Genomic DNA, 13,705 nt, shown 5'->3' with positions numbered 1-13,705 from the left:
TCTTTGACATAGTTTCATGGTTGGCATCTGTCCATCTCAGGAGACCATGGCTGTGGAGACCAATACGGGAGAGACATGTTTCGTTGCAACTGAGGCAGTTTGAAATTAATGAATTCCCCAGTAAAGAAGACATGTCCAGGCAAGTTAAAATGACACCTCTGATTTCATCTTTATAAAGCTGAGGCACACTTGCATAGGTTTATTGAAATCTCTTTGGTGTTACATACATACTTAGCGAAGATGAGGGATTCCAAACAATGACATTGTAAGGCTGCAATACTACGTACTCTTAATTGGGAGGAACCCCAGTAATTTCAATGGGACTTACTCTTAGTCAGTGTACACATTCCTGTTTACATCCAGTATGCTTGCACCAGTGGTTTGGAAAAGCAGTGTACACACAATATTAGCCACAATCCATACCTGTTGTATTGTTTCTTATGAAATACTGACTTTTTATGTGCCCCACTAAGCTTAGATATGAATTGAGGAAAAGAACGACCTAGCTGTGTTTTAATCCAGTAATGTGTACGGAACCTAAGCAAGCATGCTATGATTGGGCCACTAGCATGTGACTCCAATCCTATGCCCCATTAGTACCATGCAAGTCCTGCAGAAATTGGCGGAACTCGCTTCCAAGTGTGCATGCATAGAATTAGATCGTACAGTCGCCAGGTAATTTCTGGTTACACTCTGCACCCCGCAGCTACTACTACTAACCAGTCTGTTTTGTTATAGTTTACTACTTTGACCACCACCACCACCAATAGCACATTAAGTCATCTCAACAGCATCCTGCTTTTACCCATAATGCACCAGATTTTACCAGACTTATCGCTATAGGCTTAAACCGGGTTAAACTTTGGTTCCACATAGGGAGCAGTTTTTTTTTAAAGCAAATGTCGACAAGCAGCAAAGTGGTGTAAAATTTCCTTCAGTGTAGGGAAATCTGATTAGGAGGGGGTTTTAATTTCAAAAGAGGGGAGAGGTCTTCTGAAACAAGGCGGCGATAGCTTCTTAGTTTTGTTAGCTCAAGATCGCCTAACTTCCTGTTTCTGCATCTCCCTCGCACGCACGTAGTTTATGAGTACTACTGTTCATCTCAGGCAAAGGGCCAAACTACACCATACGTGAGAGGCTTCACGTATTGGGTTTTTTAAAAAAATAAAAAGCAGAGGTGGGGAGGTCGCGTCAGGATCGGTCTGTGGCGCGCTAGGAGGGGAGAATTTAACCTTTCCCGCCATGTCTTCGACGAAAAGCTTGTCTCCCCACCCCCAAAACTGCTATCCCTAGTTGGGTGAGCAAATGCTCGGGACGAAACTAGACGTGATGTCAAATGATCCCTGGTCGGACCTTTGCGCGTTTTTGTTAAGACCAATGGCCGTGAAGGTAGGGGAGTATCGATCGGGTCCTGGCATTGCGCGGGGGGCGGGGGAGGCGTTCACTCTCTTCTCACGTATCTTCCACATTTAATACCCTCCTTGCCCCTCATGTGGGTGGGGGGAGAGGCAGACTTTAACATGTCATTGGATGCATATGCATTTATATTTTCATGACACGAAATCCGTCCCGCCGACATTTTTTTTAAAAATGTACGCTTTGAAATACGTAAACGTTACCGAAAGGGAGGGGGAAGGAGGAAAATAAAACCAGTGGGGGGAGCACAAGCTTTCGGCTTTCACTGGCTAAGCTCCGTTGCCGGCTTGAACCGCAAGGAGCTTCCCGGGGTTGTTTTTTCATTTTGGCGGGTCCACTTTTGAGTTTCTGTCAGCCCGGGGAAGTTGCGTCATGCCCCTTGCTTTGGCTAGCAGCGAGTGAATATGTGTGAATAACAAACTACCGGGGGCGGGGGAGAGAGAAGGCGTTATGAACACGGCGCCCCCCCCCCCCCTTCTCAGAGGGACCAGAGGAAACCGTTTATACGGTTGGGAGGCGAGGCAACGTCTCCCCCGCCCCAAGGCCCCGCGCTGAGGTAAGAGGCTGGGAGAGCGGGCGCTCGAGTCTCGTGACTCCGCCGAGCCGCTCGCGCTCGCCGAGAGAAAGGAGGAGGGGCGGCGGCGGCGCGGGCGCGCCCACCTCGTTTGCGCGGTGACGTTGGCTCCTCTTCCTCCCCCTGGTGGCTCCCCGCTTCCTCCTTCCCACCACTACTGCCTCACAGAGACCGTGACCCGTCGCCTCCTCCTCCTCTGCTGCTGCTGCCCTTCCGTGCCGTTTCCTCCTCTCTTCGCCGCGGCGGCGATGTGACTCCCCTCTCCTGGCTCGGCCCGCCCCAGCTGCGCGGCGAACATGGCGGAGGTGAGCGAGAGCCGCGGGCGGCGGTGGCGAGGGGGATGGAAAGGGAGGGAAGGAGGGCGGCGGGTAGAAACGGGGAGGAAGAGGAGGAGGCCGGAGGGGAGAGTCTAGTCGGGGCCCGGCCGGGAACTTGTTGCGCGGCCGCTGCCTGCCCGCCCGCCTCTGTGCTTTCGCTTCCCACAAGTTAAGTTCCAGGGGCGGGAAAGGAGGGAGGTCCCGAGACGGGCCTGGCGTGCTGGGTGGGGAACTTGCCGCCTCCCCACCCGGCCCACCGAGGTCCGTGAGGGCGCACCGGCCCTTCTGGAACTTGGGAGGATGGCTGGGTGCGGGGAGAGTTGGGAGTGAGGACCGGTAGGAGAGGAAATGTTGTTGTCGTCTCTCTTTAGGGTGGGGGAAGAAGAGGGTCGTTTACTATGATAGGGGTGGGGAGAGAGAAGCAGCTTTTCCTGCTCGGGGCCGTCAGGATTCGCCCCCCCCCCCCAAATTACGACCTCCCTTGCTTTCTGCAAAAGCGGGGTGGGGGAGAAGGGGTGTTCTTGGGGAATTAAGAAAGCTTTGTTTATCTTTAGGAAGACGCATTATGTTTAATTCCGCCCCCCCCAAAAAAACCCACCTCCAAATCTTTTATTGGTAGGAGATTTCAGTCGTGTCTCTTCGGAAAGAGAGTTGCTCTTTCCCCCCTTTAAAGGGAGAGGCAGTATGCACTTTGACTAGCATTGTTCTGGCACATTACGTTGTAAAAAAATCTAAATTGGGCTGCAATATGATGTATTATCATCCACAGCACTCTTGCATTCACATTCCTCCTCAGTCTGAGCAGCTCGAAGTGGTTTTTAGCTCAAGCTCTCTCACTACAACACTGTGTGGCTATGAGATGAGATTTTGCCCAGAACCTCTGAATGCAGTATCCTATGGGCTCCCACAACTAATAATAATAAAAATGTTTGGGAGTGTGTTTGCTACAAGCAGTAGTATATGGTGCTGAAATCTGACGACCTTTTGGTTAATAAAAGTTTGGCAAACTCTTTAAAGCAGGCTTGTAAATAACAGTTCACCTAGGCCTAGCTTAGGGGTTTATCCAGGAAGTGATGCAATTTATATTGTGCCCCCACCAAGCATCTAAAAAAGTGAAGCTCCCTGTTGAAGCAGTGGCATAATTCACATGATCTCTTCTCCACCCTACCCCCTTTTAGCTTTCTGATAGGAAAGAATCTTGTAAATTGGAGAGTTATCACTGTTGGCCTTTGCGTGGTTTCCCTGAAACACATGTATCTGTAGATATGCAATGGAGTTAAAAGGGACACATCTGCTACTCCACCCCATATATTGCATTGCTTCTTAGGCCTTGGTCTCCTTAAGTAAATATCACTTCTTGGTGACAAGCTTTATAACATTTTCCCATTGAATTTATTTGTGGTATTGGGTACTTTGCTGTTAGAGTGATTTATGAATGGTTTTTAAAAACATAACAAAGCAATAAAAGCAATTATAACAATGAATAAGAATGGAGCAATATCTTAGTAGTTGTGTACAACATGGCCGGGGTGGTGGTTCTACTTAGCACCAAAAAGGCCATAAGATTTGATGCTAAATAAAGCAAGTTTCTTTCGGAAAAGCATGTCAGACCTGGGGCACCACTTCTGAAAAGGCTACAAACAGGTAGATGTGAGTACATGGACTAATCAAAACTACTGTAAGCTACTAACTTTGATGGATTTATTTGTAAGGCTGCTTTTAATGAAGCAACTTTTATTTTATTTAAATATCAAAATCAGGAAGGTCAACTTTTCTAGATCACTTGGTCATTTTTTGTTGTAGAGGTGGTGCTTCTTTCCTAGTTTTGATTGTGAGAAGGTGTTACATTTCAATATGTATTCTGCCCTATCAAAATTAACACTTTGTATGGAAACCTCCTTTTGCCGTACCTATATCTACACTTATAGATGCGTTTTCATAGGCTTAATTTCCATTTCATTTTTTGTAGTAAGAGGCGTGAGGAGTTACAGTTCTTTCACTTTCTGTTGCCAGTATGTCACAATCCAAGCTTGTATGTTCAGTGTAGGCTGTATATTTATGAAGATGAAATGTAGATAAGTTTCATTAGTCACTTGAAAATATGAGTGTAAGTGCTAAATTCAAGTGGAAAACTTCCAGCACACTTGAGTGTGAGAGCTAAAGTTCCAAAATTGGCCAGGACATATTTGCATCATTTTGGTATTGGCAGTACACTGTTGCCATATGCATTGGCATTATATTGCTGCTTTAGTAACACGAGGAATTGCCATTTCAGAGTAATATATAAAGTTATCAAAGTTAATGGTGGCATGTGCTTTTGTCTATACTTTGTGGACAGTTGTGTTCATATCACTATTGAAAATGGGATTTTGAGGATACATTGTAATCTGAGGAGAGTTCATGTAAACTCTGCACATTTTAAGACAAAATCCTTTTGCTGGCATATTTGCCTCCAGTGGCCATTGCTTTAAGACATTTTTGGGTATTTTTGTTACACCTCGTCCTCTGTGGTAGGAAACAAGCTAATGTAGGAATACAAAATAATGTACAAAGGTTAGTGACTTTGGATAAAAGCACAGTAATGCACTTTGGAAATCAGCATTTTGTTATATTGCTCTAGTCATGAATAGTGAGTTCTGCAACAAGATGTTGTAGTGTATCATTGCAGCTTAGCAGAAATGATAGAGACCATCCTTCAGAAGTTCAGAATATTCCATTTCTCCAGTACGGTGGTGCCCCGCAAGACGAACGCCTCGCAAGACGGAAAACCCACTAGACGAAGGGGTTTTCCGTTTTGGAGGTGCTTCACAAAACGAATTTCCCTATGGGGTTGCTTTGCAAGACGAAAAAATCTTGCGCGTCCCCGCGGGTTTTTTCGCCCCCCCCCCTTTTCCTAAGCCGCTAATCAGCTGTTCCGCTGATAACCTGCTTAACAGCTGATCGCGAAAAGCCGCTAGACCGCTAGACTTGCTTCGCAAGATGAAAAAACCGCTAGACGAAGAGAATCGCGGAACGGATTCTTTTCGTCTTGCGAGGCACCACTGTACTTCCCATTTCTGTTTCTTTTCTAGTCAAGAGTCAGTGTCACAATGCTCAGTTCTCACAGGAGTACTTTGTTGAGGCATTTGCCCCCTTTAAAGTATTTATTCTTAAATTTGTACTTCTGCAGACCTTGGGATTCTCTGTACCCTTTTGTCTCTCAGTGACCCCATTTTGTCTTTAATCCTGCTCATTCACCTCCTGAGTTTGTTATTAGAGTGAGTGATTGCACTTGCTGGTGGAAAGCTGTTTCTGAAACAATTTATATCAGTAGTAAGTCCTGGGTCATATTAGCATACTTACAGGTGTAGTGGACCAACTTGATGTGGCCTGGGCTTTGCCACAGGTGAGAGAAATCTAACACCATGGTTAAACTGTACCTTTTCCCTCCTCAAACTGTGCATGAATTTTAGTTACATTTTTACTGTATTCTTCCTCATGTTTTTTTTTGACATTTGTTAATATATTTTGAGAGGTAATATAAAGATAAAATGTTTGAAGTGCATTTATTTGGTTTTGGTATAGTTAGCATTTGAAAACTTGCACATGGCTTCTGTTCAGTAGAAGGGAAGTTAAAAGACTGAATTTAGTGGAAAGCATATTAGTGTGGGAGCAGCTTTGTTTGTGGGACATAACTGATGGCAGTGCTCAGAAATCCCAAGTAGTCACCATGTAATTATATCCTTAGAAACAACATAATTTAGGATACGTGTGCTTGATCTTAACCCCTCCCCTCCCCCTCCCCAGTCATATAGACTATAAATAATTTGCAAATGAAAGGAGTACTTTTTGCCATTGTAAAAGTACTGGCTAGAGAGTTTGGATTTGAGAATTGGCAGTTCCGGACTCAAATACCCATTCAGCTGTGAAGCTTCCTGGGTGGTTTTGGTCAAGATGCATTTCCCAAGGCTAATATACTAGCTAAAACACTGATCAGAGTTCTTTTAAGGAAGGACAGGATACAAATGTAGCAAGGAAATAAACAAAAATTCCCATGTCAAGAAAGTCTGCACGTAGTCGTAGATCATTATTTCCTCATTCAAGGGATAATGCAAAATTTAACCCAAGTATGCATAGTTTTTTGCAAATTGATGTTTTTGGGGGGTGGGAATTAAAAATAATCACAACTTGAGTTAAATTGTAACCAGCAACAATATAAATATGCATCTAGCCCAGATGTCACATAATTTACTTTGGGCAGAAATAAATACCTAAAGCATTTAGCTTCTGCAACAAAGCAAATAAAATTTTGTTAATTTTATACTTTTAAGAGTTCTCTTAGGCAAAATGTCTTTCATGATAAATACTGACTAGGAAATAACTGACCTTACAACTCTGCCTTTGGATTAGCTCCAGACTAAAGTAGTTGAAATTAGGTCCTGTTAAAATCAACAGGATTTGTTAAGGAGCAATGCTAACTCCCCACTTGAACTAGTGAGGCTTTACAGAATGGCGAGGCTACCATTGCATCCACAAACCTGCTGCGCTCAGAGAATCTCACCAATGGCACTTCTGCACCCTTACGCATGTTGATTGGAAGGGGGAGCTCTGTGCCAATGGCGTGGTATATTTCCGCAAACTGTGGTTAACTAGAGGCCAGTGGAGGCTGGCAAGGTTAGGTGCACAGACCCCTCTGTCCAGTGCAATGTAAACCCAAGATCCACTGAGGTGATTAGATTTCTAGCTGAGGTGGATGAGGCTAGGTTCAGCCAGGGCTATGCTGTCTGACATTCCTCTGCCAGGCTCAGGCTGATTGAGCTGGCAGTAGTCCACCTCTTGAACAGAGTTTGGAAAAGGGGTAACGTAGACCATGTTAACAAGTAAGTTTTGCTGGCTTCCTATAGTTAGGATTGTTCTGTAAGTCTTTTCAGCTGACTTCACTAAATTACAGTGGTGCCTCGCAAGACGAAATTAATTCGTTCCGCAAGTTTTTTCTTCTTGCGAGTTTTTCGTCTTGCGATGCACGGTTTCCCATAGGAATGCATTGAAAATCAATTAATGCGTTCCTAGGGAAACCGACTTCAGACCAGGTCTGGGGACAGTCTGTCCCCCGACCTCTTCTGAAGGCTGGGGGGGGGGGACAAGGGCTTTTCTTCCCACCCCCAGCATTTTAAAAAACCCCGGGACAGCGGAGGGCTTCTCCGCTGTCCGGGGCGATCTTAAAATGCTGGCGGGCGGCATTTTAAAATCGCCCTGGACAGCGGAGGACTTCTCCGCTGTCCGGGGCGATTTAAAAGCCCCTGGGAAGGCAGGCGGGGAGGACAAAGACATTTGCCCCCCGCCCTCCTTCAGAAGAGGTCCAGGACCTCTTCTGAAGGCTAGCGGGGGCGAAAGTCTTTGCTCCCCCCCGCCTGCCTTCAAAAGCTGTCCGGCCAAGGCTTCGCGGACCTCTCCGCAAGCAGCGGCAGCGCTGCCGCTGCTTGCGGTGAGTTGCCGGCATGCCGAAGCCTGCGCGCGCTGAGATCAGCGCGCCCAAGCTTCGCGGACCTCTCCGCAAGCAGCGGCAGCGCTGCCGCTGCTTGCTGAGTGTTGCCGGCATGCCGAAGCCTGCGTGCGCTGAGATCCGCGCGCCCAGGCTTCGCGGACCTCTCCTGCCTTCAAAAGCCATCCGTGATAGCGGGAAGCGCTTCCCTGCTATCCCGGACTGCTTTTAAAATGCTGGCGGTGGGGAGCAAAGCCTTTCGGCCCCCGCCAGCCTTCCTGGACCTCTTCTGAAGGCCGGAGGGGGGGGGGAAGGCTTTGCTCCCCACCGCTAGCATTTAAAAGAGGTCCCCGGAGATTTCCCTATGGGCTTTCGTCTTGCGAAGCAAGCCCATAGGGAAATTCGTTTTGCGAAGCGCCTCCAAAACAGAAAACCCTTTCGTCTAGCGGGTTTTCCGTCTTGCGAGGCGTTCGTCTTGCGGGGTACCACTGTAGAAAGAATTTTAACATTGAATGGACAATGATTTCCATTTTTAAAAATCAGCATCCTTTACTTACTCTAAAATAATAAATGCACCTGCACGAGAACTTAGGCTTTACTATTGGAAAGGCATTTTTAAGGTTTCAATATGACATTTGGAACACTACATGGTTCTATCTTCTTGAGTGTACAGGGACAGTCAGCTTAATATCACGTATAAGTAAAGGTAAAGAATAAATCTTTTCCTAAGGTGGTGGTTCATTACCTTGGACAATTATAATATGGAAAACTTGAAAGTGCTGGGGTGACTGTACTGTTGTGAAGGAATTAGGTAACTGTGTTGTCCTGCAAAAACTTGTAGTTTGTGGAGTTTTTTGCCTGAGGATGAGGTAAATTACTATTAATCTAAGTGCACCCTGACAGGCAATGCAAAGGAGAGGGAAATGGTCATTGCTTGAATTGAGTCTACTTTGCAGCAAAGCAGCTTTCTGTAGATTGTACCTTCAGTAGATGTGCAGCCTATTAACTGTATCTGAGCACTGATATTGATATAACTTCATAATGGAAACTGAGGTGGCAGAACAGTGTCTGCATTTTTCACCCTTTGGTGTGCTTTAGTCAGAGTGATATGTAAAATAGACCAACAAGCAAAATTGCCAGTATTGCACATGGATTCACAGCTACAGACAAAAACTGATTGAAGGGTCATTCCATGCCAAATCACCTGATTTTAATACTTGATCATGCTCTCATGACTCAAATTTTCTTCAAAAATTTTTTTATGTGTAGATACCTATGAGATAGAGGGACGCGGGTGGCGCTGTGGTCTAAACCACTGAACCTAGGGCTTGCCGATCGGAAAGTTGGCGGTTCGAATCCCCGCGCAAACCATAACTAAGACATGTATCATACTTGTTTTGTAGAATGGGCTAACCATGTACTTGTTATGTTTTAAAAATAAGGAGGGTGTTTTTTGTGGTTATAAAATAAATTGATTTTGAAGTAATTTTTTTACCCCAAAAATTACTTTTTTAAAAAAACAAGTTTAAAGTCTCTTTGAGCCTGAAATAACTCACACATTCATGAGAATAGTTAAAATTGTACGTTCCTATGTTAATGTCGGGATGCAGGTGGCGCTGTGGGTAAAAGCCTCAGCGCCTAGGGCTTGCCGATCGAAAGGTCAGCGGTTCGAATCCCCGCGGCGGGGTGCGCTCCCGTCGTTCAGTCCCAGCGCCTGCCAACCTAGCAGTTCGAAAGCACCCCCGGTGCAAGTAGATAAATAGGGACCGCTTTCTAGCGGGAAGGTAAACGGCGTTTCCGTGTGTGGCTCTGGCTCGCCAGAGCAGTGATGTCACGCTGGCCACGTGGCCCGGAAGTGTCTCCGGACAGCGCTGGCCCCCGGCCTCTTGAGTGAGATGGGCGCACAACCCCAGAGTCTGGCAAGACTGGCCCGTACGGGCAGGGGTACCTTTACCTTTACCTTATGTTAGTGTCATCTGATATATTTTAAAAATTAAGTTTTATTGATTATTTAATAAAAAATACAATTTTAACTATTGTTAATTTATCTAGTAAATTGAAATAATCCATTCCCTGCTAAAATACGGATAAAGTACTTGACTAAAATAATCCAGACTGCTTCTTCCCTATCTGTGTAATGTAACTTCAGAGCTGAAAATGCCTCAGTGTGACCTGCACTTGTAGATGAGGCATAGCAAGGATGAGGAACTTGGTGCCTCTGCATGTTGTTGGACTACAGCTCCATAATCCCAAACCATTAGGCCTTTCTGTCTGGGGTTCATATAAGTTGGAAGTCCAACAATATCAGGAGGGCCAGATGTTCTCCACTGCTGATATGTAGAAATTTCTGGTTAGTACAGATGTATATAAAACAGGTCTTGGGTAGCTTAGATGTGAGCTGGATGGGTGTCTCCAATGCAGGAAAGCCATAACTGGGATCTTTGTTTAAAAAAATCTAAATTAGAATCACATGCAGCCGCCTTCCAATTGCTGAGGGAAGGGCTCATTGTTTCCCTGTGCCTTCTTCTAATCCAGATCCCTCCACCAGCTACTATTTGTATTACCAGGAAAGCAAGCAGCCATAATATGGGAATTTCTGTTTCTCCCATGGGAAAATAGCAGCTTTGGGTGCATTTAAAGAATAAAAACAGCCCCTATGCCACAGCCCCTATTAAGTTGCCTTCCCCATAACTGTTTATTTTAACATTATAGGAGATAGTGATTAAAGATCTCCAGCCTCTTGTCTAACTTTTCAGTTTTGAATAAGGCATTCAGTGCCAAACAGTGATCAAAATTAGCCAGGCACCAGGCACATGTTGCACCTGGCTGTCAGCCACTTGTGACCAAGTGAAGATGCCTGGGTGCCAGGATGGTGCCTGACATCACCATCTGAAGGTGCATGCCTGGGAATCATTGGATCTTAACAGTTTTCACACACTAATACCACATCCTGTAGAATTCTATCAGTTATATTTTATCTGCACAATCAGAATGAATTTCAGGGACCAAAATGCTTTTTCTGTGCAGCCTGAGCAGGAGCGGTGAACAACATTATAGTTAATTGTTGTAGCTTGTTGTACCCCACATCGCTACCCTGCTCAAAGTTATGAAGAATATTCTTACATTATGAATGGTCTGTCTCATCATTAAGAAAAAGAGGTAGACATAGGCCAATGGACTTTTATCAAGTCAACTGGATAAAAGTGACTTTTCTTAAATTCTCAAACTTCTTAACCTAGCTCAGGGTTGTCATCTAAACTAACTAGATGTTTAACTGATAATCACAGTCAGTCCATTGTTTGAAAAATAAGACTTTAGAGCCATCTTGCCCCCAAATGGCAACTAGACATTCCATTTTGGCGACTGTAATCTTGGTTTAAGGAACCATTTGACGCCAAGCAGGCTTGCCCCCCATGCAAGGCTGAGAGCATTTATGCTCTCTGCCTTAATTATTGGGCTCTGGCACTCTAGGAGGCTCTCTCAAGATCTTGTGGGGCTCTCTGAGATGTTGCAAGAGTCTCTCAGAACCCGGTAAGCAAGGCGGAAAGCTCTTTCCACACTGGGAAACAGCTTTAAAGCTCTATGCCTTGCATACATTTCATTTGTGTGATTTCAGCTAGCTAGCCACCGAGCACATAAAGCTGAGGTTGTGCAAGTTAATGGTGTGAAAGTTGCAAGTTGACTGTATGTTTGTTGTTATTTCTTATGTATATTTTTGGTGGAATTCGGTGCTGTGGGCTTCCGTTTGTTTCATCTGTGCAAGCATTGCAGCTTTCTAGATAAAACAATCCCATGTCTCCTCCCCTTGTGTGCTGTTTTGATCCCCTCCAGAGCCAATTGGGGTGTGTTGAATGGGGAACCCTATTGTGCAAACAGAAGGTCTTGTGCAGGTGAATCCTAATATTTTTATTTTTATGTTATATTGTACACCTTGGGCTCCTTTGGGAACAAGAGTGACCCAGAAAGACAACTAGCAATAAAATAAAATGATTGTTGTGCTGGTAGAGACACAAATGACACTGTTAAGTGTTTGAATTGTTGACTGTAACATTTGAAAAGCTAATTTTTTAAAAGGAGGGGGAGGTCAGTGTTAGAAATTCAGCTATATAAGCTAATCAGCAAATGGCACCTTAAACCTAGGTTACAGTCACCACAATGGAATGTCGTCTCCCCCCCCCCCCCCCAGATATTGGTATTGTTGTTTATTTTCATTTCTATGCCACTTTATATTTTAAAGAAAAAATCTCAAAAATGTTTACAACACATTAAAACATCAAATCCAGAATAAAACAAATATAGGCTTCAAGGAAAATATTTCATATCCTTCTCTGACTGACATTTTGCTTTCCCCAGTCACCAACCTGGCATCCACAGATCCCCACGTGGTTGCAATTTGACCTGCACCAGTCGCAAAACATTCCTGATGTCTGGCTAATTTCTTTCACTGGGTTGGAGATCCATTTAAACACATAGTGTACTGACATTATTTGTCATGTGTCTTGCATGTTGAGCGGCTTACTTTTAGGCAATTTCCAATAATAGCTAGGGATGGAAAAAGCTGTGTTGCATTGAGCTGAACATTGCTAGTCTGTATGTTGCAGGAATGCTAAAACACAACCTTGTTTTACTGGACTATCATGATGTAACAACATGTAGTGAGGCATTCATTACTCACATTATGAAATGTGAACGCCCTCACATGGTTGTGGCTTTTTGCACGTATATGTGTTCTGCTTTATCGAACTTTAAAAACTAGAAAGTAGAAATGGCATTTGTTAAAAGTTTTCACGTGAAATGATGACAGATTTTTGCGTTTCATTGCTTATACCAAGTAAAAATGCAGTTTAGAGATCACTTCCTGTGATGCACATATTTTCAGTTCTTACTGTTTTTATGTTTTAAGAAAGGGTAAATGTTATGGTCTTTTGTTACATAGTGTCAGTCTTGTGGTATAGTGTGTTTTCTGTCAGATATTTATTTATTCAAAACATAAATACTTCTAGGCTGTTATATGATTGATCGAAATGTTGCAGTGAAAGTCAGAAATATTCTGGTTTATGCTTCATATTTCACAATGTATTGCAAAATATTTGGAAATTGTTCACTGATAACATTTTTCTTTTTTTCTTTCCTTTTTTTGATAGCCTTCTGTTGAGTCTGCAAGCCCAGGTAAAGTTTTATTCTGATATTTACAAAGCTTGGATAGAAAAGTGAGCCCTTTATAACCGGCGAGACTTGAATATATTTTATTGTATACACAGTAACTGCTGGAATTAACTATGTTCTATTCTGCAAGACAATCTGGTCTTGAGGGGATATTCCTACATCTTAATTTTCATCCTCTGCTAAGCAAAACATGGGTGAGCCATGTTGCTCTTACACAGTTGCCATTAACATGCCTTTGAATTTGCACTAGGGCAAAAAACGACCCACCTATGGTAAAGGTGGTTCAGTGCTTATCTGACATACTTCAGAATCCCATGCATGAATTTGTTAAGAAGGGGGTAAAAGTTTCCACTTTGTCGTGGATAAAGGCATGTTCTAGTGCTGGCTGAAATTAGCAACTTGCAGTCTTATACTGGTCCTGAGCCCTTTCAGGCGTAGTATGATTGGGCCAGGGGTTATCCTTGTTAACAGCTAATTTTGTCCATGTTAACAAATCATTGTATTTGTAAGTCTGAAAGCTTCCACTATTCAACATGTTGCCAGAATGAAAGTCTCTTCTTGCACAGCTAGTACAGTATTGTTAAAAATGAAGTAGAGGCAAGTCATCAAGTTTAACTGTGTTTGTCTGTAGTATTCCCAATTCTGGGGTTGCCCCCTGTGCTGATCTGCTAGTCCTTTTCCTGTGGAACTGAATAACCAGGAATCCACACTGGGTTAGACTTAGTACATTATACATGTTGGGCATGGTGAATCAGGGTGCTGGGCACTTCC

The 13,705-nt window shown here is 44.1% G+C and overlaps 2 protein-coding genes across 5 annotated transcripts in view; one reads left to right on the top strand and one right to left on the bottom strand.

Annotated features, from left to right (window-relative positions):
• Positions 1 to 1,990, bottom strand: part of DNAI4 (dynein axonemal intermediate chain 4) — a 31,213-nt gene extending 29,223 nt beyond the window's left edge. Inside the window, exon 1 of the mRNA XM_028733142.2 lies at positions 1,620 to 1,990. The gene's annotated coding sequence lies outside the window, so the exon portion shown is untranslated. The remainder of the gene's footprint in view (positions 1 to 1,619) is intronic.
• The window catches only part of MIER1 (MIER1 transcriptional regulator), a 39,091-nt gene continuing 26,486 nt past the window's right edge, over positions 1,101 to 13,705 (top strand). Inside the window, exons 1-3 of one of the 4 annotated variants that reach the window (XM_077928608.1) lie at positions 2,153 to 2,295; positions 11,600 to 11,658; positions 12,913 to 12,937. In XM_077928608.1, coding sequence (XP_077784734.1) covers positions 11,620 to 11,658; positions 12,913 to 12,937 — 64 coding nt within the window. In that variant the 5' untranslated portion in view covers positions 2,153 to 2,295; positions 11,600 to 11,619. Of the gene's footprint in view, positions 1,390 to 2,130; positions 2,296 to 11,599; positions 11,659 to 12,912; positions 12,938 to 13,705 lie in introns of those variants that run through there. The other 3 variants (XM_028733147.2, XM_077928610.1, XM_028733148.2) reach the window with 3 other exon arrangements.

The sequence above is a fragment of the Podarcis muralis genome, chromosome 5 (genome assembly GCF_964188315.1).
Source record: "Podarcis muralis chromosome 5, rPodMur119.hap1.1, whole genome shotgun sequence".
In the NCBI taxonomy this organism is placed as follows: Eukaryota; Metazoa; Chordata; class Lepidosauria; order Squamata; family Lacertidae; genus Podarcis; species Podarcis muralis.
Note: the sequence above shows the minus strand (reverse complement) of the source record. Positions and strands in the feature narration are given on the sequence as shown.